General features: G+C 38.6%; 1 protein-coding gene across 1 annotated transcript in view; it reads right to left on the bottom strand.

The window, feature by feature from the left end:
* NME8 (NME/NM23 family member 8) overlaps nt 1-25803 on the bottom strand; it is a 68311-nt gene that overhangs the window by 4850 nt on the left and 37658 nt on the right. Inside the window, exons 8-14 of the mRNA XM_064575586.1 lie at nt 23821-23913; nt 22488-22675; nt 16877-17052; nt 9512-9656; nt 6151-6302; nt 4011-4155; nt 3190-3428 (exon numbers count right to left, since the gene is read on the bottom strand). Coding sequence (XP_064431656.1) covers nt 3191-3428; nt 4011-4155; nt 6151-6302; nt 9512-9656; nt 16877-17052; nt 22488-22675; nt 23821-23913 — 1137 coding nt within the window. The 3' untranslated portion in view covers nt 3190. The remainder of the gene's footprint in view (nt 1-3189; nt 3429-4010; nt 4156-6150; nt 6303-9511; nt 9657-16876; nt 17053-22487; nt 22676-23820; nt 23914-25803) is intronic.

The following is a 25803-nucleotide window of genomic DNA, read 5'->3' as shown; positions in this document are numbered from 1 at the left end:
CCCCTCCAGTGAATTTTTCAATTCGGTTATTGCACTTTTCAGCTCCAGAATTCCTATTTGGTTTATTTTTAATCACTCCTTGTTGATATTCTCATTTTGTTCATACATTATTTTCCTGTTTTCCTTTAGTTTCTTATCCATGGTTTCCTTCAGTTCTTTGAGCATATTAAGACAGTTGACTTAAAGTCTTCATCCAGTAAGTCCAATGTCTGGGCTTCCTCAGGGATGGTTTCTGTCAACTTTTTTTCCTGTGAATGGGCCATACTTTTCTATTTCATTGTATGTTTTGTGGTTGTTTTTATTGTTGTTGTTGTTGAAAACTAGACATTCAACTACTATAATGTGGTAACTCTGGAAATCAGATTTTCCCTCTTCCCCAGGGTTTGCTCTTCTTGGTTGATAAACACTTCGTTTGTGTTCAGCCAGTGTTTTAACTGAGACTTCCTTGAAAATCAGGAGTTTAAAAACAACAACAACAAACCACTTCTCCAAGTCTCGGTAGATTGGCTCTGTCGTCAGCACTTCTTTAAACACTTAGCCAGGCCATTTACTATTCTGTCTCAGCCTTCACTTCCTGCTTGTACTAAGCCTATTTATCAGCCAATGGTAAAAAATGAGGGTCTGTCAGATCTTCTTTGAGCATGTATCTTGTTCTGGGCATGTGCATGGCCCTCTAAATTCCCTACTATGCATTATTGCTTCTGAATGCCCCAATTTCCCAAAGAAAACCTCTCTCCCCAGTTTTTCCTCCCTAGCTTTAGGTGGTCTACTGTATATGTCAACCATAATCTTTGTCCTCAGACAGCTGTGGGGTTTTTGATCACCATACAATGTTTTTAATCAATGTCCAACACTTTTCCTCCCTGAGCAATTTCCGGGTTTGGTGAAACAGATGAGTGTCTGTGTCATCCTTCAGGTAGCCTCCAAATAGAACAGAAAAACAGTAATTTGTAAATACTATCTGCCCGCCTCTCTCTGGAGCCAGAGACACAGGTCACACACTGCAAATAGGCTGTGATCTTCAAGACTGTCATCATGTTGGGCAAGGGGTAGGGCAAGTAAAAATGTTACAAAACTTTCATATAATTTTTAAGTTGCCTTTTCTTTGACTCAGCACACACTTGGTTGCTGTAAACCTTTGATTATTTTCCAGAGTTCTGACAGTTTCTGGTTGTTTTTTCAATGTTCCTTTGGAAGGATGTGAGCTTGGAGCTGCCTATGTCACCATTTTGCTGACATTCTCCGTCACTCCAATGGAGCCCTCTTGACTCCCCTGCTCTGAGAGCTGAACTTAACTCTCAATTCAGATCGAGAGTTATGACCAGAACAGAACTCATAGTATTTCCTTCCAACCTACTTTTCCCTTCTCAGTTCCTTGTCTGGGAATTGTTAGGTCATTTCCCCAGTCACTCAAGCCAGGAAGCTTTATTTTTTCCCACTTATTTGGTTGTCAGTCATCGAGTCCTGTGGGTGTAAGTTAGCTTTCTAACAATCCTCTCATCATTCCACTTATCACTAACTGATCGTTTCTATTATTAGTTAAGGTTGCTGTAATCTTTAATTTTATTGCAATGCCTCCAGCCTGGATAGCTTGCATATCATTTTCCTTCTCCATCTCCTATACGCATCTGCTCAAAGCACTCTGTGCTTACCCCTAAGAATTCTAGAGCACGTGTTAATTTTCTATCTCCTGCTTTTAGAGTTCTAGAGTTTTAGGACAAGGACTGGGTATATTCAGTCTTGCAACAATGTTCAGCATATAGCAAGAGCTGAATAAATGATTCCTGAATGTCTGAAACAGACCGACAATACCGACAATACTCTGATGTGATAGAGTATAGTAGATATAGCACAGTAGACATAGTAAGACAGAAACCAGCAATGTGTCTTTATATATAAGCATCAAGCATATATGTATATGATGGTTTAAAAACTTTTAAACTGACTTCTCTGTCTTGCTTCCTTACCTCTGATTTTGAAAATCCTCCCTACTTTTTAAGATTGATTTTGTTCCTTACGTTCTCCAGCTCCTAACCATCAAACATACACCTGTCAATTCAGCACTTAATTATACACTAATTTGAAATCCTCCATATTATTCATAATGCTCCCCTCATCAAAAAAGGGGGGGATATGCAGATGTTAGCAAAGCTCTACACCATATTGCTAACTGATGCTATAAACAGAATGTAGTTCCACTCACCTCCCTCCCCACTAGTCATGTATCACTGGCATGTTTAATAATGTACTGTCTTATAGTGATTATAATTAGATGTTGTTTCTTTGAGTTTTGTCTCCCCATTCGATTTACACTTTTCTGAAGGCAACAACCTCCATTCAGCCACTTTTGTATTAACCAAGAATTTGCAGTTCAAGCAGACACACAATTCATATTTTCCCAACATAAATGTTTATGGGTTGTGCACTCATGCCTTTGTCTATAATTGAGTGAGACTTATGGAATGAGCTGCACTGTGCCCAAATTTATTTTTATTTTATGACTTAATATTTTGATTCAATGTTCTTATATCAGGGGAAACCACAGCCTAATGGCAATATTAAGGGAACAATGTACACTTCTCTCCCCTAGGAACCTGGTTGGGTGTGGAGGGGTTTCTCCATCTAACACTGCTTTCTCATTATGCTCTGGATACTGATTCTCAGTTTGGCTCATCCAAGTGGGGACGACCCTCCACATGCGAAGAGGCTCTACAGTCTTTTTTTTTTTTTATGTTATGTTAGTCACCATACATTACATCATTAGTGTTTGATGTAGTGTTCCATGATTCAATGTTTGCATATAACACCCAGTGCTCCATGCAGTACATGTCACTACAGTCTTATTCCAGGCAGCTGTCAGACCCATACTGGTATACATTTGTGAGCCTACTCTCTGAAAAAAAGAAGGAAAGTAGGTTTAATGGGAAAAGCCACCTAGCTTAGGCTGTTTCCCACATTGCCCAGGACAGAAAAGTTTCCAAACTTTCTTTCAACAGCTAAGTAAACTCAATCCATATATATGTTATGTAGCTTCAAGCCTGCTATGGAACAGCACAGAGTGTCTAGCAGGAAATAAAATCTGATTCAGGGATATGGGGAAAGTTCTGGTCTTTCTGGGACAGTCTTGTCCTGGGCTCAGTCACAGTAATAAGCAAAGAAAAGAAAACAATAATTAAAGAGCTACTGTACTTTAGTTTTCCTCGGGATTCTCAGGAACAAATTCTTCAAAAATTCTAGTAATGCTCTCCATTGCTTCATAGGTATTAGATGATCCGTGGACAGCATTTTTCAAAACACTTCTTCCAAACTTGGCTCGGATAGAGTCTGGGGACAGTAGTTTTGCCTCATCTGGTTCTACAGGACCCATCAATTGTCTCCAGTCTGAAACAGCATTCCACTTGGTCAGAACCATGACCAAAGATGGACCCCTGCAAATAAGAATGCTTTCAGACAATCCGGGCATTTACACCTATAGAGATTGCATATACAGCTAAAGACAGAATGCCATGCTTTGTCTTTATTCTTTGTCCTTATCAGTGTGATTTTGTGCTTTCTTTTTGTTTTTCCACTTCTCCCCTTTCCAACAGATTGTTGTGCTAGAAGAGTACTGTAGTTTAATTCTAGAAATATATGCCAGGCACTGTTCTGAGTATTTTTAATGTATCAATTATATAACCCTCACAACAAACAAAGAGATAGATACCGTTATTATCTCATTTTACAGATGAGGCAACTGAGGCACAGATTAAATATGTTGACAGAGCAGGGATTTAAAAGCAGAGATTAAAACCCAGATCATCTCTATACCTAATGTGAAGACCTAAAGAAATGAAGGAAGGAGGGAGAAAAGAAGGTAGGGTAGGAAGGAAATAGAAATGAACCCCAAATATTAATAGGGTGTCTTTATCTTTTAATGAATGGAATTTTTAAATTACATTTTGTATGTTTCAGTTTCTATAATGAATATTTACTACTTTTAAAATGCAAAGAACTATATATCAGAAACTTACTCAGATAACATTTCCAATACATCTTGATAAAAATCTTTTCCTTTTATTTTTGAATAAATTTTTTCTGCTTCTTCTTCATTTAGGAGCATTTCCTTCATCTGTGTTATTTCAAATCCAGCCTCTCTAATAAGTTTCAAGATCTCCTCTAGAGAAAACACATATTTGGTAATCTTGTAGAGTGCCTCCACTTTTGTTCCATATTCAAGTAGACTGAAATAACTAAGGAAAGTAATCGAAGGGGAGAGCCCATCTGAACACTTCTCCCTGAAGTAGCAAGGCACTTCAGGGAGGGAATTAAAGTAAATCTTGTCAAAATCTCACCAACAGCCTAAACTTTAAAGGCTACATTCAGTGAACCAAATGAGGGATTAGGAGCTTTCTGGTAAAACAGTCTTTTCTTTGGTCCAGATCAAAAGCACTTAGAAGTGCTGGTCTCTAAAGGTTGACCTTAAGTGCAACCGATAGCCTGAAGAAGGCTGGACTTCTCCTCCTATAAAGGGGGCAGCCAGGATCTGCCCTATGAAAGGCGCTGTGGGAACAAATGTGAATGGAACATTAAACACTTCTTCCAGATCTTGTCTGCTCAGAGGGCTGGGCTTAGAAACACAGCTTGAAAAGGTGGTCATTATTATAAAGAGCAATGTAAAAGGCTCCTGGAACCGCAGGCAAGTAAACTATTAACTCTCTGGGAAGGTCAGAAATGACTTCCAGAAAAGCCAACCTTTGTGTTCAGTACAGAAAAAATAAGATATGATCACCACACAGACAAATAGAGAAAGAACATTGTAGGCACAGTGCAGAATTTCTAAAAAAAAAACAATGTTAATGAAAACACTATGCATTAAAATCTATGGGGTAATCAGAAGAAATTAAAGCAATAATCAAGGAAAATATATAACTTCAAAAATTTATATCAACAAAAATAATGGAAATAAATGAATTAAATATCCAATTAAAAAGCTAGAAGAAGAGCATTTTAAAAAACTACTAGAATCAAAGGCAAAAATTTTTTTTAAGAAAACCTAAAGTAATGAGCTTGAAAACAGAAAATAAAACTCATAAATAAATAAGGGTGCCTGGGTGGCTCAGTCGTTAAGCGTCTGCCTTCAGCTCAGGTCATGGTCCCAGGGTCCTGGGATCGAGTCCCACATCGGGCTCCCTGCTTGGCGGGAAGCCTGCTCCTCCCTCTCCTACTCCCCCTGCTTTTGTTCCCTCTCTCACTGTGTCTCTCTCTGTCAAATAAATAAATAAAATCTAAAAAAATAAAATTGTAAAAAATAAAAAAAAAAACCTCAAATAAATAAAATTCTCTTTGTTTGAAAGACAACAAATGAAGAAATGGCAGGGTGGAAATAATCATTGAAAATGAGGAAATTAAACATGATAATAAGAAACCGTGAACTCTATACAGACAAAATGGATAATTTCCTAGGAAAATACAACTTAGCAAAAATTAACTCTAACTATAGTGGAGGTAAAAAGTTTAAATAGATCAATTTCCACAGAAGACTTTCTGCACAGAGAAAGTGGTCAAAGAATTATCCCACAAAAGAGCAACAGGCCCAGATGTTTTCATAGGAAAACTCTACCAAATCTTCAAATATCAACCCCACTGCTGCTTAAACTCCTTCAGAGTACTGCAAATGAAGACACGCACATTTTTTTATGAAGTAGTATTACACTGTTATCTAAACCTTGCACAAAAAAATGAAAAGGACAGACCAATCTCACTGTTTCAATGCGAAAAATCCCAAGTAAAATATAAGCAAATAGAATCTAAAAGCACATTTAAAAAATACCTCAAGACTAAGTGAAGTTTATCCAGGAATGGAAGAATGGCTCGATATTAGAAATATCATGAACATGATCTTTCCTATTAATATATCTATGGAGAAAAACATTGTTATCTTCATCAATTCTGAAAAGGACTTCACAAAATTCAATTTCATTTTGATTATAAGAGAGAGAGAAGGAAGAGGGAAATAGGGCGAGAGAGCAAATATGACAAGAGTTCATTGTTAAATCTAGATCGAGGGATGTGGGTGTTTGTTGAATTATTCCTCTAGCTTTTCCATAGTTTGAAAGTTTTTACAAAATCTGAAAGAAATGTACACATTGATTTTTATTTCTAAATATTTACCTCTTTGTTCCTGTGTTACATGAGGTTTAAGCAGAGCTAAAGTGCTTTGAGGAGGAAAGAAATACTGTATTTCCCTCTCGGCTGCTTCTAATGAATCACTTCCATACAACTGGTTGATGGGCAAATCTTCCATTGCAAATCGTATGCATAAACTTTGAAAAAGAAGTCAAGTTAAGCACTGTTAGAGCGTAACATAATGTAGTATAAACTAACACAATAGAACACTATATAAATTGTCCAAAAGTCATCAAACAACTCATTCCTGATCTAGACACTGTGCAAAAGGCAATAATTACACCCCTTCCTTACAAGGAAGTTTAACAGCCATTAGGAAGAAAGAACATGAACAATGAAATAATTATGATACGACTATTGACAGATAACTCTGAAAGAAGGAATGGTGCCTTGGTGCAGGGAAAAAGCACAGACTGTAGAATGCTTATTGCACTGCTTGCTAGCTATGTGTCGCTGGTCAATTACTTAACTTCTCTGTGCTTTAGTTGTGTCAAATATAAATAAGATAATAAAACTGCTTTGGAAGGAGATTTTGAGGATATAATCAGATGATACATTTGAAATATATGGTGCATATTAAGCTCTCAGTAAAATTCCTTTCCCTTCCTTCATCACTAAATATTATCAAGCCCTAGAGATGGCATTTGACTCTATACCAAAGACCCCAAAATAAATACTGAATCCAGGAGACACTGCAAAGGAGCCTCCAGCAGAGCAAGCACAGTGATAAGAGAGGAGCATACAGGACGGCTACATGTAAAGAGGCAGGAGTGAGGCTGATGGTACTGGACATGTTGGGTTAGGCAGGTTTTTTGTTTGTTTTTTTTTTAAGATTTCACTTATTTAGAGAGTGTGTGAGTAGGGGGAGGGGCAGAGGAAGAGGGAGAGAGAATCTCAAGCAGACTCCCCGCTGAGTGCAGAGCCCTATGTGGGGCTCAATCCCAAGACCCTGAGATCAGGACTTGAGCTGAAACCAAGAGTCAAGACGCTTAACCAACTGAGCTACCCAGGCACCCCTGGGTTAGGCAGTTTATCCTGGTTCTGCTTCCTCTACAATAGATGAACACATTTACCTCCTGAATCAATTGTTGTTCCTTGATTTTTTGTCAGTAGCCCTTTATCCCCCTCTCTTTATCTACACATATTTCAGTAGAGGATACACACTCTGCTTATTTCATTTTCTGCCCTTTACACATAGTCCAAACCACAAAATCCAGCCATAGGGAATAATGTCCTTTCCTATTAATAAACTGACTTCACTGGTAACTTGGTTTCTCTTCTTAGACCCCCTTCTTACCTCGTTGCTTTTGCTGATGCATTCAGATTTCCTTTTTGCCTTATCCAATTTGACTTTCCCACTTGACCCTTGGCAGTTCTCACATCTCTGATTTGAAGACCCTTGTAGCCCAAGAGCCCTGGAGACTGGGATTGCCAGAGGTGGGGGATTTGCGCAGTGAAGGTATCACCACACGGCATCTCTGCTCAATAGAGCAAGCTGCCCCTCCATGGATCTGTTAGATGATTACTGGGGGTAAAGTGTGTGTGGAGGAGGATGGGATAGAGCGAGTAGGTGATGAGAATGAGGGGTTGCTATGTTTCTCCTTTATGCAAGTGACCATATTTCAGATGAAGTGATGCAGGGCAGAATTTGAAACCCAAGTGCAAAGAAGGGCAGAGTTCTGCTGAGTTCTTTCAAAAGCAACCAGAAAGAACTGGGTAGAACCAAGGAAACTGAAGAAGGGGGAACCAATAAAAAATAACAGTCAAGATTAGCTGTGAACTTGTAGCCACATAGGGATTATAAGGACTCTGGTTGGAATCCTCACTGTAATAGTGAGGTAGAGAGGGGCAGTCACTGAGTACCTACACCTGGAGAAAATGTCTCTGTGCTGCTCACTACCTCCACATGTGAAACCATAATTTCTAGAACAGTATGGCTACAAGCATAAGCCTTGAGTTGATAGGAATTCCTGTCTCGGATGCCATGCCTTGCGTTCTACGCTACACTTCATTAAGAAGTTTTATGGCATTCTGCTCATACCACTTACAGACTGTCCAACCCCTATTATCCTATATGGTAATTGTAGGGCTAAACAAGGGGTAAAATGTGTCCATGCAGAACAAGTCAGATTCCAGATATCCTACCCAAAAGAAAACATTTCAAAGTTGTGTGATGTGATGCTTCATTAGTATTGTTATTTATTATACCAACATGTATGTCAAGCTTGCTGTATCTGATAGAGCATCTCTGTTCTTGCTCACTTGAAGGGAGGGCCTTTCTTCTCCTGAATCGATTCCTACCAAGGCCAAGAGATGGCCTTTTGGCTGGGTCTCCACCACTTACTTCCCAGCCTCACACCAAGCATCCCACAACCTTCTTCTGCAAAGCCTTGGCTTTACTCGGGCTGCCACTGGGCTGGGCCTCTGGTCATAATCAGGAAAAGAAGTTTTCCTGAGAGCCTCCCTTGGACTAGAGTTGTGGTTCCTGTACCCATATCCAAAAATAAATTAAAATGTCTCCCATGAAAAAAGTTTGGGACCTATGATATGAATCCTACCTCTCTGGAAGATATTCTTTGGCTTTTTCAACACTACCTGGTCCAATTAACTCTTTCCAGTGTTGTAAACCATGGTCTCTTACTAAAACAAGGGCTAGAGATGGACCACTGTTAGAAAAAAAGACAAAAAGTATGGCTCAGGAGCTAATTGTATATAGATAATACAAGTAGATTTATTAGATAGACAAAAACATGTCAAGATAATCCTTTTATCAAGAGTCTAAGATGAATTTCCACTGGTGTACCCTCAAGAGTGTATTGAACACCTTATAAAAGGATGGAAGCAGATTAAGGAATGGAAGAGAAGAGCCTTCATTGTGATAGATCCGTTTCTGTTTTGTTCCCAGATTCCTGCTGATTCATACACCCTTGCTGGATTTCTGTCACAGCTGCTACTTCACTTACTCTTCTAGAAACCTGCCAGATTTCTAGTACCTCAGTCTTCTCCTAGAACTAGTGATCTTCAGGATCAACAAAGCCCTTGAGACTCAGTATGTTCTCTGCTTGGATTTAATGTGACACACCTTGGATTTCTGGCATTTAACTCAATGGACTCCGGTAACTTCACCCAGGCCTTTCCATCACTCCAGTAACATTCCAGGAGGATAAGAGAAAATGGACAGTTGAGCAGAGAATTGAGATAGGAGTGAGATTGGCAAAGAAGTAGACTCAGCACATGTTTACAGAACTGAGAGGTGTGGCAACCTGACCAGGGCAGTGTCAAAAGAAGACCTAAATGATTCGAAATGAAATCAGACTGTGCCTTCTAAACCTGAACTCTACTTTACCTGGTCATTTTTTCTATAAGGTTTCCAAAATAATCCTCATTTTCATATTCCTTGCACAGTGTTTGTGCTTCCTCTTCCGATAATACAATTTGCCTTTGCATCAGTATTTTAAAGCCTTCATCTTCAATAATCTTCAAAACATCCTCTAAGTACAAGTCACATAACAAGTGTTAAATTGATAGGTTATTGGCTATACATACCATACAAAATGTATTATTATGAAGGCATATAAGGCATTTTCCCCTCATTTGAAATTTAGAAGTTTGCAAAAATAGCTTATTAGATTTTAAGGTGAATAATACTCTTATCATACCAAATTATGACTTATGATGCTATTTCCAGTTTTGCATTGCATAGGAATCATACACATACAAGGTGTGTAAAACTGAAAAACATTACAACTGAAATAAAATATTCACTGGATGGGCTGAATGCCAACAAGGAAATCACAGAATTCAGTTTTAAAACTAACACAATTGAAATGATCCAATTAGAACTACACACAGAAAACAAATTTAAAAGTGGCCAAAGCCTCAGGAACCTGTGAGACAATGTCAAATATCTAATATTTATATCTTTGGAATCCCTGATGGAGTAGAGAAAGAGTTGGCACAGAAAAAATAATTTAAAGAAATAATGGTGGAAAATTCCTCGAATTTGGTGAAAGATATTAATTTATAGATTCAAGAAGTTTAAGGGTTGAAAGCAACCCCCCAAATAAATAAATAAAAAGGTACATTACATATAAGGTAAAAAATGCTTTGAATGACTGGATTTTTCATTAGATACCAATAAAGCCAGAAGGCAGTAGCACAACATTTTTAAAGTGTTAAAGGAAAAAAACTGGCAAACCAGAATTCTATTATCAGTACAAATATCCTTCAGGAATGAAAATAAAGACATTCCTTGATGAAAGAAAACCAATTGAATTTGTTGACCTGCTCTAAAAAAAGTACAAAAGTTCTTTGGGTGGAAGGGAAATGATATCAGAGGGAAATTTGGAACTCCAGAAAGGAATAGAAGATAACAGTAAATATGTGGGTGAATATAATAAAATATTTTCCTCCTCTTAAGTTTTTAAAAAATTCATCACTGTTGAAAAGCAAAAAATTACAGTACAGTTTGGTGGAATACTCAATACATGTAGATGTAATAGACCTGGTGACTACACTGGGTAGGGGAAAGGGGAAAAGGATATATGGGGCTGTAAGGTGATATGGTAAAATATTAACTCTAAATAGTTTTAAAGTTACACACATATATTTTGACCCATAGCACAGCCACTAAAAGAAATGGACAAAATACATAAAATTAAGAAGCCAATAGATAAATTAAAATGGTACACTAAAAGAGTTAATTCTAAAAGACAGCAGGAAAGAAAAACCAGAATAGACAATTCCAAAATTTACCAAAATGATATTTAATGTAAATGGTGTAAACATAGCAATTAGAAGATAAAGATTGTCAGAATGGATTTTTGAAAAGATGATATTCTGTGCTCACTGGAAAAGAGAAACTTTAAGCAATAATGGAAATGATTCTGACAAGCTAGATGCAAACTGAGAGAAGACGACTATACCAGTCCCAGAGGAGATGAAAACAATGAAAAAGAATCATGTTTTCACCTCTTTTTCTTCTATTATGAATAAAAAGTGTGAGGGTCTGATTTCAAAGTTGCCCAGAAAGCTTTGTTCTGAGGATTTGTCTTACTGGCAGAGTTGCTTGGAGGTGATTTGAGGCTTCTGGGCATATTTGAGGCTTCTGGGCATATGAAAGAACCAGGAAGACTGCCTGAGGCAATATCCAATAGAGGCCAGTCAGGCCCCAGATGCAAATGAATCTGACATCTTTACCCAACATGAATGAGGCAACAGCCATCTACCAACTCATACTGAAGACAGGCAGTTTTAATTCTCATCATGGATGGATTTAATGCTTGTTACTTCTTATCAATGGGATGTTCTTTTCTAGGGACTTGGTAGTAAAAGTGCTAGCAAATGAATTAGCCAGAACGTGTCTGTTGCATATTTCAAGTATTCTTAGGAGTGCTGGAAAAGGGTGGGAAGTGGAAACACGCACCAGCTGTCACATAAGATAGTCTCATGAACTACGGAAAAAAATCTCAACAAAATATTATCAATCAAATCTAATAATGTACAAAAAAGGATATACTACAGCAAAGCAGGATTTGTTCCAGGCATACAAGGCTGGTTCAGCTTTTGAAAACCAATGAACATAATTTGCATATTAATGTGCTAAAGAAGAAAAATCATATGATCCTCTCAATAGATACAGGAAAAGCATAAGACAAATCCAACAGCCATTCTTTTTTTTTAAGATTTTATTTATTTATTTATTTATTTATTTATTTATTTATTTATTTACTTATTTATTTGACACAGAGAGAGAGAGAGCACAAGCAGGGCGAGAGGAAGAGGCAGAAGGAGAAACAGACTTTCTGCTGAGCAGGGAGCCCACCGTGGGGCTCGATCACAGAAGGCAGACACTTAACTGACTGAGCCACCCAGGCACCCCTCCAACAACAATTCATGATTAAAACTCAGCAAACTAGGAATAGAGGGTTCCTCAACTTACTAAAGAACATGTACAAAAATCCTATTGCTAACATCATACTTAAGGAGAGAAACTGGATGCTTTGTCTCTAAGACTGGGAAGAAGGCATTGATATCCCCTCTTGCCATTCCTATTTGACATCATCCTGGAAAACCTAGCTAGTTTGAAATAACACAAGAAAAAGAAATAAAAGAATATATAGATTTAGAAGGAGAAAATAAAACTGTCTTTGTTTTCTAGTGACATCAATGTCTATGTGGAAAATCCCAAAGAAACAATAACAACAAAACTCCTGGAAACAATAAGAGACTACTATAGCAAAGTTGCAAGTTAAAATTAATATACAGAAGTCAATCACTTTCCTATATACCAGCAATGAACATTGGAATTTGAAATTTAAAACAATACCATTTACACGAGCACACAAAAAATGAAATACATGGGTAGAAATCCAACAAAATCTGTATAGGGTCTAAATAAGGAATAGGCAGTCAGAGAAAGACAAATACCATATGATTTCACTCATATGTGGAATTTAAGAAACAAAACAAACAATCATAGGGGAAGAAAAAGAGAGGCAAACCAAGAAACAAACTCTTAATTGTAGAGAACAGACTGATGGTTACCAGAGGGGAGGGGGATGGGAGGATGGGTCGAATGGGTAATGGAGATTAATGAATGTGCTTGTTGTGATGAGCAACAGGTATTGTATGGAAGTGTTGATTCACTATATTGTACACCTGAAACTGATATTACACTGTATGTTAACTAACTGGAATTTAAATAAAAACCTGATAGATGATAGATAGAGAGATAGATAGAGAGATAGATGATAGATAGATGATAGATGATAGATAGATGATAGATAGATAGATAGATAGATGATAGATAGATAAAACTACAAAACTGGTGAAAGGGATCAGGGATCTAAATAAATGTAGACATAGGCATTATTCATGGATAGGAAGGCTCAATAGTGTTAAGATGTCAGTTCCACTGATTCTATACAGAAAGGAAAAAGACCCAGAATAGTCAACTCAATATTGAAGGAGAAGAACCATGTTGGAGGACTGATTCTACCTTACTATATAAAGTTACAGTAATCAAGACAGCATGGAACAGGTGAAAAACAGACACAAAGATCCATGAAACATAATAGAGAACCCAGAAAAAAACCCACACAAATATACTCAACCAATCTATGACAGATAAGCAAAGGCAATGCAGTAGAGCAATGACTGTCTTTTCAACAAATGGCGCTGGAGCAATGAGGCATCCCCCCTGCAAAAAAAATTACTCTAGACATACCTTACACCTTTCACAGAAATTAGCTCAACTGGATTACAGACCTAAACTTAAAACACAAAATCATAAACTTTCTAGAAGATAACAGAGGAGAAAATCTAGGTGACCTTGGGTTTGGAAATGATTTTTTTAGATACAACACTAAAAGAAGAATCCAAAACAAAAAACTGGTAAGTTGGACTATATTAAAAATAAAAACTTTTCTGTGAAAAAGACTGCTAAAAAAAAAACCACAGGGGGCGCCTGGGTGGCTCGGTTGGTTAAGCGACTGCCTTCGGCTCGGGTCATGATCCTGGAGTCCCGGGATCGAGTCCCACATCGGGCTCCCTGCTCGGCGGGGAGTCTGCTTCTCCCTCTGACCCTCCTCCCTCTCATGCTCTCTGTCTCTCATTCTCTCTCGCAAATAAATAAAATCTTTAAAAAAAAAAAAAAAAAACACAGAGCCCAAAACCTGGAAAAATATTTGCAAACCACATTTATATAAAGGATTATATTCAAAATTTACAAAGAACTCTTACAATTCAACAATAAGTAGACAACTCAATTAAGAAATGGGCATAAGAGGTGCCTGGGTGGCTCCGTGGGTTAAGCATCTGCCTTCAGCTCAGGTCTTGATCCTGGGGTCCTGGGATGGAGCCCCATGTTAGGCTCCCTGCTCAGCGGGGAGCCTGCTTCTCTCTCTCCCTCTGCCTGCTGCTCCCCCTGTTTGTGATCTCTTGCTCTCTGTCAAATAAAAAATCTTTAAAAAAAAAAAAAAAAGAAATGGGCATAAGATCTGAAAAGACACCTCACCAAAGAAGATACACAGATGGCAAGTTAGCATATGAAATGATGCTCAGAATCATGTCATTAGGGAATTGTAAATTAAAACAAAAATGAGATAACATTATATACCCATTAGAACAGGAAAAAAATCTAAAATACCAAATGTTGACAAGGATGTGAAGCAACAGGAATTCTCATTCATTGCTGTTTGGAATGGAAAATGATACAACCACTTTGAAAGGCATTGTGGCAGTTTCTTACAAAGCTAAACATAGTTGAACCATAAAATCCGGTAATCATGCTCCTAGGAATTTAGCCAATTGAGTTGAAAACTTATGTCCACACACACACACACACACGCACACACACATGCACACACACACAAATTGCATATGAATGCCTATAGCATCTTTATTCATACTAGCTAAAAACTGTAAGCGACCAAGATGCCTTTCAGTAAGTAACTGGATAAACCTAAGTACATTCATACAATGGGAAAATTATTCAGTGATAAAAGAAAATGACCTATCAAGAAAATACCAACAAAAGACATGGAGAAACCTTAAATGAATATTGTCAAGCGAAAGAAATCAGTCTGAAAAGCTACATACTCTATGATTCCAACTGTATGACACTCCAGAAAAAGCAAACTACAGAGACAGCAAAAAGATCAGTGATTGCCAGGAGTTAGGAGGGAGGAAGAGAGGGATGAATAGGGGAAGCACAGGTGATTTTTAGGGCAGCAATTCTATTCTGTATGATCTTGTAAAGGGGATACACGACACTATGCATTTGTTAAAACCCATAAAATGTACAAAACAAAGAGCAAACATTATTGTAAACTATGAACTTTAGTTAACATTTCAATATTGTTTCATTAATTATAAAAATATATCACCATAGTATAAGATGTTAATAGGAGAAACTGTTGGGGGGGGGGAACAGGCATATGGAAACTATTATCTTTCTTAATTTTTCTGTAAATCTAAAACTGTTCTAAAATATGGTCTATTCATTAAAAAAATATATCCATATTTTAAAAGATTTAAGAAGGCAAACAATACAAAACTAAAACATTCCAAAGAAGAAAACTCTAGGCCCAGATAGTTTCACTGGTAAATTCTAATAAACATTTAAGAAAGATGTAATATGAATTATATGCATTTCTTCAGAGAAATAAGAGTACCTACTTCTCATCTCATTTTATAAGGCCTGCATTACTCTGACACCAAAACCAGATAAAGACATTACAAGAAAACAACAAATATTTCTCATGAATATAGACACAAAAGGCAACAAAATAGTAAAAAATCAAACTCAGATATATGTAAAAAGAGCAATATACAACCAAATGTGGCTTATCTGGAGGATGCAAGATTGGTCCAATATTCAAAAATCAAAGCAAATGCCATATTATCAAACTCAAGAAAATAAAACATAATCGTATCAATAGATACAGAAAAAAATTTTTGAGAAAAAAAATACAATATCTATTTATGATTTAAAAAAAAAACCTCCCCAAACTAGAAATAGGTCAGATTTTTTAAAATTTAAATAAAGGTCTATAGAGCTAATATTGTACTTAATGGTAAAAGACTGAATGCTTCAGGTCCCCTGCTCGGCAGGGAGTCTGCTTCTCCCTCTGGCCCTCCTCCCTCTCATGCTCTCTGTCTCTCATTCTCTCTGTCTCAAATAAATAAATAAAATCTTAAAAAAAAAAAAAAAAGACTGAATGCTTTTGCTATAAGGTCAAGAACAAAGCATGCATGTCACCTCTCCTCATCAGCATCATACAAGAAGTTCTAGCCAGTTCAATGAGGCAAGCAGAAGAAAAAAAAAGCATACCAATTCGAAAGAAAGAGGTAAAACTATCTCAATTTGCAGATGATATTTATTGTTCATTTCACCAGCTCTCAGCCTGACATTTTATCCTGCAAGGGTGCATCTGACAATGTCTGGAGATATTTAGTTGTCACACTGGGGGTGTGGAGGATGCTACTGGCATCCAGTGAGTAGAGGCCAAGAATGTTATAAACATTTTACAGTGCACATGATACTGCCTCTTTTTTTAGAGGGGGGAGGGGCAGAAGGAGAGGGAGAGAACCTTAAGCACGCTCCCCACCCAGCACAGATCCCAAGGCAGGGCTCAATCTCAAAACCCTGAGGTCATGACCTGAGCCGAAATCAAGAGTTACTTAACTGACTGAGCCACCCAGGTGCCCCAGATATAACCTCTTTCAACAAAGAATTATCTAGCCCCAAATGTAAGTAGGTCTGAAGTTGAGAAACCCTGGTCTGCATAGAAATTCCCAAGGAAGCTACACCAAAGCTTCTAGAACTACACATACCAATTGTATTTCCATATACCAGCTATAAAAAGGAATCAATAGTGTGAACTTATGGTCTGTATTCCTACTCTGTCACAGTCTCTCTGCTGTGTGAATATGGGAAAAAGTTAAAAATAACTAGCACCCTTTAGGTGCCAGGCACTTTGTTTTCTCATTTTTTCTTAAGTAAGCTCTACTCCCAAAATGGGGCTCAAACTCACAACCCTGAGACCAAGAGTCACATGCTCCACCAACTGAGCCAGCCCAGGCACCCCTCATTTTAATCTTCTGAATTTCATACATGAAGAAATAGGTGCTTTTTCTTCAATGTTAAATTTTAAAATAATATCTTTTAATGTAATTATACTAGGGTGTATTTATATTTATTTCTTACCTTTCTTTTCTTGGAAGAGAGCTGGTCGAAGTAATGCCAGGATCTTTTCTAATTTGAGGTTTTCCATATTTTTAAAATCAGGGAAGAACATATCAATAAAGTGGTTAACATCAGTTATATTCTCTTCAACATCACAAAACTGAGATATATGTTGTCTTTCCAGATATTCTTCTAAGCTGTAGAAATCCAAAATATAATTTAAGATTATTATAAACTGAAGCTTAATAACCATGACAGAAAAAACTGGTAAGGTCACAAATATTTTGTGGTTTAATAAAACAAATAAAAATTGAATGTCATCGAAAGATAAGTTGTATTTTTCTGTCAAATCAAAGAGTATGTATTTAATTCAGCTTTTTGTTGAACCAATCCAAAAATTAATTACATGAAATCATGTATGCTTGACTTCATGGGAGGATAAAGAAGACCAACATAAAATATGGTTAAAAATGTTTTTCTTGGGGCACTGGGTTGGCTCAGTTGGTTAAGCACCTGACCCTTGATTTTGGCTCAGATTATGGTCTTAGGGCTGTGATATCAAGCCTTGCATTAGGCTCTGGGCTGGGTATGGAGCCTGCTTAAGATTCTCTCTCTCCCCTACCCTATGACTCAGCAATTGCACTACTGGGTATTTACCCCAAAGATACAAATGTAGTGATCTGAAGGGGCACCTGCACCCCAATGTTTATAGCAGCAATGTCCACAATAGCCAAACTATGGAAAGAGCCCAGATGTCCATCAACAGATGAACGGATAAAGAAGATGTGGTATACATATATGACGAAATACTACTCAGCCATCCAAAAAAAAAAAAAAAAAAAAGAAAAGAAATCTTGCCATTTGCAAAGACATGGATAGAACTAGAGGGTATTATGCTAAGTGAAATAAGTCAGTCAGAGAAAGAAATGTATCATATGACCTCACTGATAGGAGGAATTCTTAATTGCAGGAAACAAACTGAGGGTTGCTGGAGTGGGGGGTGGGGTGGGAGGGATGGGGTGACTGGGTGATAGACACTGGGGAGGGTATGTGCTCTGGTAAGCGCTGTGAATTGTGCAAGATTGTTGAATCTCAGATCTGTACCTCTGAAACAAATAATGCAATATATGTTAAGAAAAAAAAAAGAAGAAGAAGAAGAAGGTAGCGGGAGGGGAAGAATGAAGTGGGGGAAATCGGAGGGGTAGACGAACCATGAGAGACGATGGACTCTGAAAAACAAACTGAGGGTTCTAGAGGGGAGGGGGGTGGGAGGATGGGTTAGCCTGGTGGTGGGTATTGAGGAGGGCACATTCTGCATGGAGCACTGGGTGTTATGCACAAACAATGATTCATGGAACACTTCATCTAAAACTAATGATGTAATGTATGGGGATTAACATAAGAATAAAAAAAAAAACCCACATGAATATATAATAAAGATCAATTTTGAGAATGCCATTGACAAATCTTCAAAATTTAAGGCTTACAAACAAAATTTGCACCTTATTTCAATGATAGACTAATATATATATAACTATGAATGCTTTTTCTCCTTTCTAAGAAAACACATTCATATAATTAAACAGTATTAATCTATGACTTGTTTCATTTTTGGTATTAGAATATTCTTTTTTTTTTGCTTATATGTCTCACAAAGGACAATTTTCACTATTTATGTTTTTTCCTGGCCATTATTTGCCTTGTTCAATAATTAGTACTAAAAATAATATTATTATATAGAGGACAGGGGTATTAAGAAAATTATCTGCTTGGGGCGTCAAACATCCTGAGCACATCACTGCCTGTTCTTTCTCTCTGGAAATGGCATACAGTGTTTTTTTCCCAGGATATTCCCGTGTCTGTGTTTTTGCACATCAGTCGAGGCTGGGCCACTGGAAGCCCTTTCAATTGGCAGATGCATTTATTTCTTCATTTCAGGGAATTTATTTCCCTGTTTGTCAAAATATAGATTGTTCATCTGTTCTTTCTTCTCTGTATGGAATTTTTCTTACTAGCACACTGGTTTTCCCAGTATATTCTCCACATTGCTTATTCTCTTGCTCTCATGACATCGGTCTCATTTTATTTCTGTACTTTAAGCTATTTCTTTCATCTGATTTTCCAAGTCATTAATTCAAATCTCAAACAACTATCACATTAATTCTCCACTGAATTTAGAGTTCAAATCACTATTTTATAGTTCAAATTTGAAAGTCTCTTTTTATGTGTGTGTAGCACTTGAATCTCAAGCATTAGTAGTAGTAGTAGTTATATATTATTATTAGTTATATATTATTTGTCTCGAGCATTATATATTATTTGTAGTAGTAATAGTATTACTATTATTTTACTTAAAGATTTTTCCAGCCCTAGCAGTTCATTTTCACTGGGTTTATGTTTTGATTTTTGTGTAGATCTTCCTTTCTCTGGCTGCTAGGCTCCTTGAGGTGGATAGTCATTTTTCTTGGTTGGTTTATTGGGGCTTACATCTCGTTTTTGGTATGTTAGGTGTTGGAAACCCTACAGCTGAAAGACAAAAATGGCCTCTAGGCTACAAGCAAGCAAGCTGCCGTTCCCCTGTGGGAACAAATGGTTAAGAGCCCTTATAGAGCTGGTCCTCAAAGGCAGGCAATTTTGGTAATTCTGCTCAGCTCCATCTTGGGCTTTCAGGGGAGAGGGAGGTCAGGAAGGCCCAGCGAAGTCCAGTATCAACCTGGCCCTGAGGAGTCACAAGACTGTTTGTTCTTCCCAAGACTGGTGGTTGTCCCAGGGTTCTGGTCCCCGGTAATTGAGCTCAGGCACTCCCCAAAGCTGTCAGTGGAGAAAGCACCACACAACCGCCCTCCCCTTCTTATTTCTGGACCAACAGAACTCCAGGTCTCACCGATGGCCAGATGCTTATGAACACAGGTTCCCTTTGATGCTAGAGAGGCAAGAAAGGTCTGGAGATGGGAGTAGAGAGTAAAGATATAGAATTCAGACTGCTCTGATCCCAGAAATACTTTTAAAGATTATTTTAGTAATTGTATCTATTATCTTCAATTTAAATAAGAGTTTTATAAAAGAAAAACTTGCTCTCTATAGCTATGACATGTATAGAAATAAATGGGTTACCAAGACTCGAATAGACACTTTGTATGGAGAGAGAAATATATTATAGGAGGTAGGAATTAACATCTTCACTCAGTCATAAAGATTTGGAGCTGAAAGGGACTTTAGAGATCATTTCATTTCCTCCCATCTTTGTATCCCCAGGGCCTGGCACATAGTAGGACTTTAATAAATACTAGATAAATGGAAGGATGCATAATAGAATGAATGGGTGAGTGAGTGAAGACTGCCAATAACTATTTATCTGATTCTGGACAATGTAGCTAATAGAACCACACCTTCCTCTTCCAGTAGGAAAGGAAAGATAAATGACTCTGACCTTTTGAGTTTTTTTTTTTTTTTTAAGATTTTATTTATTTATTTGAGAGAGAGAGAATGAGAGACAGAGAGCACAAGAGGGAAGAGGGCAGAGGGAGAAGCAGACTCCCTGCTGAGCAGGGAGCCCAATGTGGGACTCGATCCCGGGACTCCAGGATCATGACCTGAGCCGAAGGCAGTCACTCAACCAACTGAGCCACCCAGGCGCCCCAGACCTTTTGAGTTCTTAATACACAGGCGGATTAAGGAGACAGACATGCAAATGGATAATAGACTGTGATCAAAAGTCATCATGAACAAATCTGGGATCTGGATGAAAACTGTGGCTGCCCGTGTCCTGTTTTTCTGGGTCCTCCTCCCAGCCAGCCACTGGGTCCAGTGGGTTACTGCTGACATGCAGAAAGTTTTCCCAGACCATGTGGGTTCACATGTGAGTTTTTCTCTGTGGGGACAACCACCCTGACCAAGAAGGGGAGCTCTGCTCATGTTCCCAGAAGGAGCCACCTACCGCTCCCAGTCTAATTACCCTGCTTTTAATTTCCTTTCTTCCTCACCCACCAGCCCCACCACCACCCAGAGAGGAAGGTGAGCAGGCTTTGAGGTAGGGGAGAGGTAGCCATAAAGAAAGAAAGTGAACAGACATGTAAATCATTCATGAGAGTTTATGTCCTTGATCCTTTGGGTTCTGGGTTCACTTAAAAAATAACAGTAGGAGTGCTTGGCACCTGTTATGCTTTGCTTCCAGAACACGAGCAGTGAAAACGGATTCCCAGACAAACATGCTCCCCACCACTCCATGCTGCCTGCCTATGGTCACTGCTCAGGATAAACATGGGCCAAAAGGCAAATAAAGTCTCTAAGTTCGGAAAGAAAATACTGCAGACTTTTCCAAAGCAAGATTAACACATCTCACTCCACACCCACCCCACCAATGGCCTAAACTGTTCACCTTATTACGTCGGTATTTCAACAACCAGAGACAACTGCTTTTCAAAGTTGGATGTGACACAGACTCACCAGAATGATGGCACAAGCAGAATGCTGACTTCTGTTATGCAAGCTGCATCAATGAGTGCTTCACAGAACATTTTTTTAATGGCTCAAAAGTTCTGGTATGAAGTCTGGTATCTTTTTAAGTGCAACCCTCCCCACCCAAACCTTCCCTCTGACCACTGACTATCATTCCCCCTTAAAACTGTAAAAATAAGTACTACTGTTCACAAAGCCCTTTGTCGGCAGCTGGCTCAACTTTAAGCCCCTCAATCCCATTTAAAGCTTGGAACTAATGACTGTAGGGTCACCCTGCTACCTAAAACGCATCACACTGTAGGAACCAGCAGATATAGCTACTCAAGAAAAGCCACTACACACATTAATAAGACAACAAGGAGTTCTGGAGATGCCCTGCCAGAAAATGCAATTAAGATGTGCTATCCATCGGGAAGAGACACATCATGGAATCTCGAGACTCAGCTCCTCTCAGCAGGTTCCTGCTTACCCACCTTTGTCCCAGGCATTGCTCTGATGACTCTTGTGGTAAACTGAACCTTCTGAGTCTTCAGAGGAATAAAAGGCACAAATGGCAGTGCATAAAACCAACACTCTGTCTGGTACTTATATTCATTTTCAAATATTTAAAAACCTATTAGTGAAAATATACAACCATTTAGTTCTTAGCAATTTATAACCACTAACTGCCTTAAGTAAAAAAGGGGATGGGTGCCTGGGTGGCTCAGATGGTTAAGCGTCTGCCTTCGGCTCAGGTCATGATCCCAGAGTCCTGGGATCGAGTCCCGCATCGGGCTCTCTGCTCCTTGGGAGCCTGCTTCTCCCTCTGTGATCTCTCTCTCTCTTAAATAAATAAATAAAATCTTTAAAAAATGTACATTCTTGGATGGGGTTCCTGGGTGGCTCAGTCGTTGGGCGTCTGCCTTCGGCTCGGGTCATGATCCCAGGGTCCTGGGATCAAGCCCCGCATTGGGCTCCTGGCTCAGGGGGGAGCCTGCTTCTCCCTCTCCCTCTGCCTCTCCCCCTGCTCGTGCTCTCTCTCTCTGTATCTCTGTGTCTCAAATGAATAAATAAAGTCTTTAAAAAAATAAAAATTAAAAAAAATGTACATTCTTAGATCTTGAGATATTTGGATATTACACTTCATTACCTACTAACACAATATACAATGGTAAATATCCTGGTCTCAAGCTACCTGTCCTGCTTCTTCCTCATCATTGGAGTCGTGACCATAGCAAGGTGATCCTCATATATTTCTTTAGCTTCTGTCTCAGGATCAGTTTCAGTTTCTCCCAGAGCAGGCTGCTCTTCATTTCCTTGAGATATAACTAGAATATGGCTTAGGCCACTGGTCATAAAAAGGACAAAATCTTCAAAGTCAGGCTATAAATAAGATGATAAACTGCTTACTCCAGGCTTCTGAAATAGACTAAAAAGACAGCCACTCCCCAACCCAAGCGACATCATCCCCTTCCTGACCACCAGGCAAGTGAGTATTAGCTCTAATCCTTCAAAGGTGTGATTGTTGGCCCTGTGAACAATCACACCTTTGAAGGATGGAAGTTCACAGCTCACAGGGATTGATCCTAAAGATGGTCTAATAACCATTCTCAAACTTTAGGATGCTTCCAAATCATCTGCTGGGCTTGTTAAAACACAGATTTGGAAAGCCCAATCCCAGAGTTCATGACTCAGGAGGTTGAGGGTGGGGCTTTGGAAGTGGACTATCTCAAAAGTTCCCACGTGATGCTGAGGCAGTGGGTCCAACCTTTTCCTGGGGCCAAGAGAAGCAGTTTGAGTGTTGCAGCCAGCTGACATAGTGCCGTTCACTAGAACTTTCTTTGATGACACACATGTTCTTCTAGGCTCTCCAACATGTGTAGCCACGTGCAGCTACTGAGCCCTTGAAATGTGGCCAGTGCAACCTGAAACTCTGAAGTTTTTTTTACTTGATTTGATTTTAATGAATTTAAATTCAAATGGCCACAGGTAGCTGATGGCTACCAGACTGGACAGGAGATTTCCAGAAGCTATGTCTTCTGACCCCCAAGCCACTGCCCTTTCCAATACACAGCACTGCCTTTCTTATACTCTCCCATGCAGAAGAGAAAATAGCTTGGGACATGGGCCTTTAGGTAATGAAAGGATTAAAGCTTCCCTGTGAGGTTTATGACAGGGAGCCTTCAGCCTGGCAGCCTGGAATAAAAATCTATAGGAAAGGCCTGGGTATTCGCTTCCAGAGGTTGATGCAGGGAATCTGAGAGCACATAAGTTGAACAGGGCTTCTCTCTGACAAAGTACAATCGGACCATCCATTCTTGCTCAGCTGCTACTGTTTCCACTGGAGACTTCCCCGTCATCACCTTCTTTGGCTTTACCATCATCTGGACACCAAGAGGGACAATGGAGCTTATCTGGCTGGTCAGACTTATTCACTTGCTTTTCTAAGAGGAGGGTTCCAAACTTACAGGAATCCACCACATTTGAAAACACAGCAGCTTTTTTTGGCTTGTGTCTAACTTCCATACCTGGTCTGCTATCCGACGGTAGAAGTCCCTTACTTGTTGCTCAGTGAGCACTCTCTTATCTTCGATTTCTATCACAAAGCCTGCCTTGATGATCTTCACAGGGAGAGTGAGTCAGATCCAGACATGCCGGAGAGCACATGTAAGACAAGTCAAGGACATTTCTTTCCTGTGTTTAACAAACCACCCAGATTTGAACGCATTTCAGGTAAAGACCTCAGCACGACCCATAGGGCACTAGGTCTGAAGAAGCTCAAAACTACATAAAGAAGGACCTTGTCATGCCTTCTGGTCTGTAAGTTTTCAAGGTTCAAACCACAGACTCTGCAGTATTTCTATTATTTAAGTGGCTTGTCCCAACATATGAAAGAACTAACTAAATTCCAAGGGAAGATATCGTGCTTTCTGAATCATTCACAAAGACATACATTTATAAGCACTTTTAAACTATCTGTCTTCAAAACTGGTTTACATTATTTCTTAAAAAGCTTTCCTTTGTTAAGGCTGTAACTCATAATCTAGTATATTTTACACTTTATAGCAAAAAAAAACAAAAACAAAAACAAAAAACTATCCAAGCTATGGGGAAGGTTAGATTTTAAGATTTAGCCATGCTTTGTCTTAAAAAAAAAAATTTACTTTAATGATAAATCCAGGTTGCATGTCACTCAAGTATAGTAAAATATAACAAAGAGAAGTTTGAAGCAAATATGCCAAGTCTAATGAGGTACTAAACAATGTAATATAAGTATAATCCGGGTTCAAAGCAACTCAGTAATTATAGTTTGACGGGAGTATCCAGCACCAGGTATCTTCTGCTTCTGTTATGAAAGTAAACACTGTACTGGTTCCATTGGTCTTTTGATATGGTAGAGCACTACTTACATCCTTCTGAACTCTCTCCTGACAGTCCAATTTGAATAATTTCTAAATATTCAAATCATGTCTTTGTTACATTACTTAGTGTCTGACAACAGAAAGTAAAATCCAACAATCGGGGCGCCTGGGTGGCTCAGTTGGTTAAGCGACTGCCTTCGGCTCAGGTCATGATCCTGGAGTCCCGGGATCGAGTCCCTCATTGGGCTCCCTGCTCAGCAGGGAGCCTGCTTCTCCCTCTGACCCTCCTCCCTCTCATGCTCTCTCTCTATCATTCTCTCTCTCTCAATAATAAATAAAAATCTTAAAAAAAAAAAATCCAACAATCAATATTTAAACTTGATAAGTTTTCCTTTACTGTAATTGAAAAATGTAGTGTGTTCATTTTTTCTATTCAAAACATTCTCTCATTTTTTGTCCTGTTTGCTATTAGCCCTTTACCATATTCCAGAGAGGTGAGGTATTTAGGAGATATTCATAATTTACATCTCTGAAATGTTATTTTCTATATTAAAACAAAAAAGATTAAGATGAACTTATGATTAATAGAATTGCCCCAACCAAAAGAACTATATAACTTTGAAAAGCTTTATTGTCCTAGCTAATTAAAATACACTTGAATAAGGAACAGTAAACCATTACTATGTGATATTACTTTTTTAAACATTATAAAGTATAAGTAATCTATGGAGGGTGGGGGTACACCACCCTCCCCCCACATATGCACCAAAATCTGGAAGAAAAGGGCTATCCTTAGAGAGTGATTTTATTAAATCAATGCACAAATGGAAGAAACCATACATCCCATGACCATGGACCATGGACTTTCTTGTACTTTAATCAGTGATAATGTTGCTGTAGCTAAAGAAAGAGTGCATGATGAGAAGTTCAAGGGATGGCCAACCCCTCCTGGTAGCTCCCTAGGTGACCTCCTCTATTCCCCAGGCAACATTCTTTCAAGTTTCAATTTAATGTTGCTGTGTCAAAACAAAGTCACTGTTAAGTAGTCAGCAAAGTAGGAAGAGGAAAAGATGGCGGAGGAGTAGGGGACCCTATTCCAACTGGTCACTGGAATTGAGCTGGATATCTATCAGACCACTCTGAGCACCC

This window comes from Mirounga angustirostris, unplaced genomic scaffold, assembly GCF_029215605.1.
Source record: "Mirounga angustirostris isolate CCGP_5_RB_7025 unplaced genomic scaffold, mMirAng1.0.hap1 SCAF_12, whole genome shotgun sequence".
NCBI classification, from domain to species: Eukaryota; Metazoa; Chordata; class Mammalia; order Carnivora; family Phocidae; genus Mirounga; species Mirounga angustirostris.
Note: the sequence above shows the minus strand (reverse complement) of the source record. Positions and strands in the feature narration are given on the sequence as shown.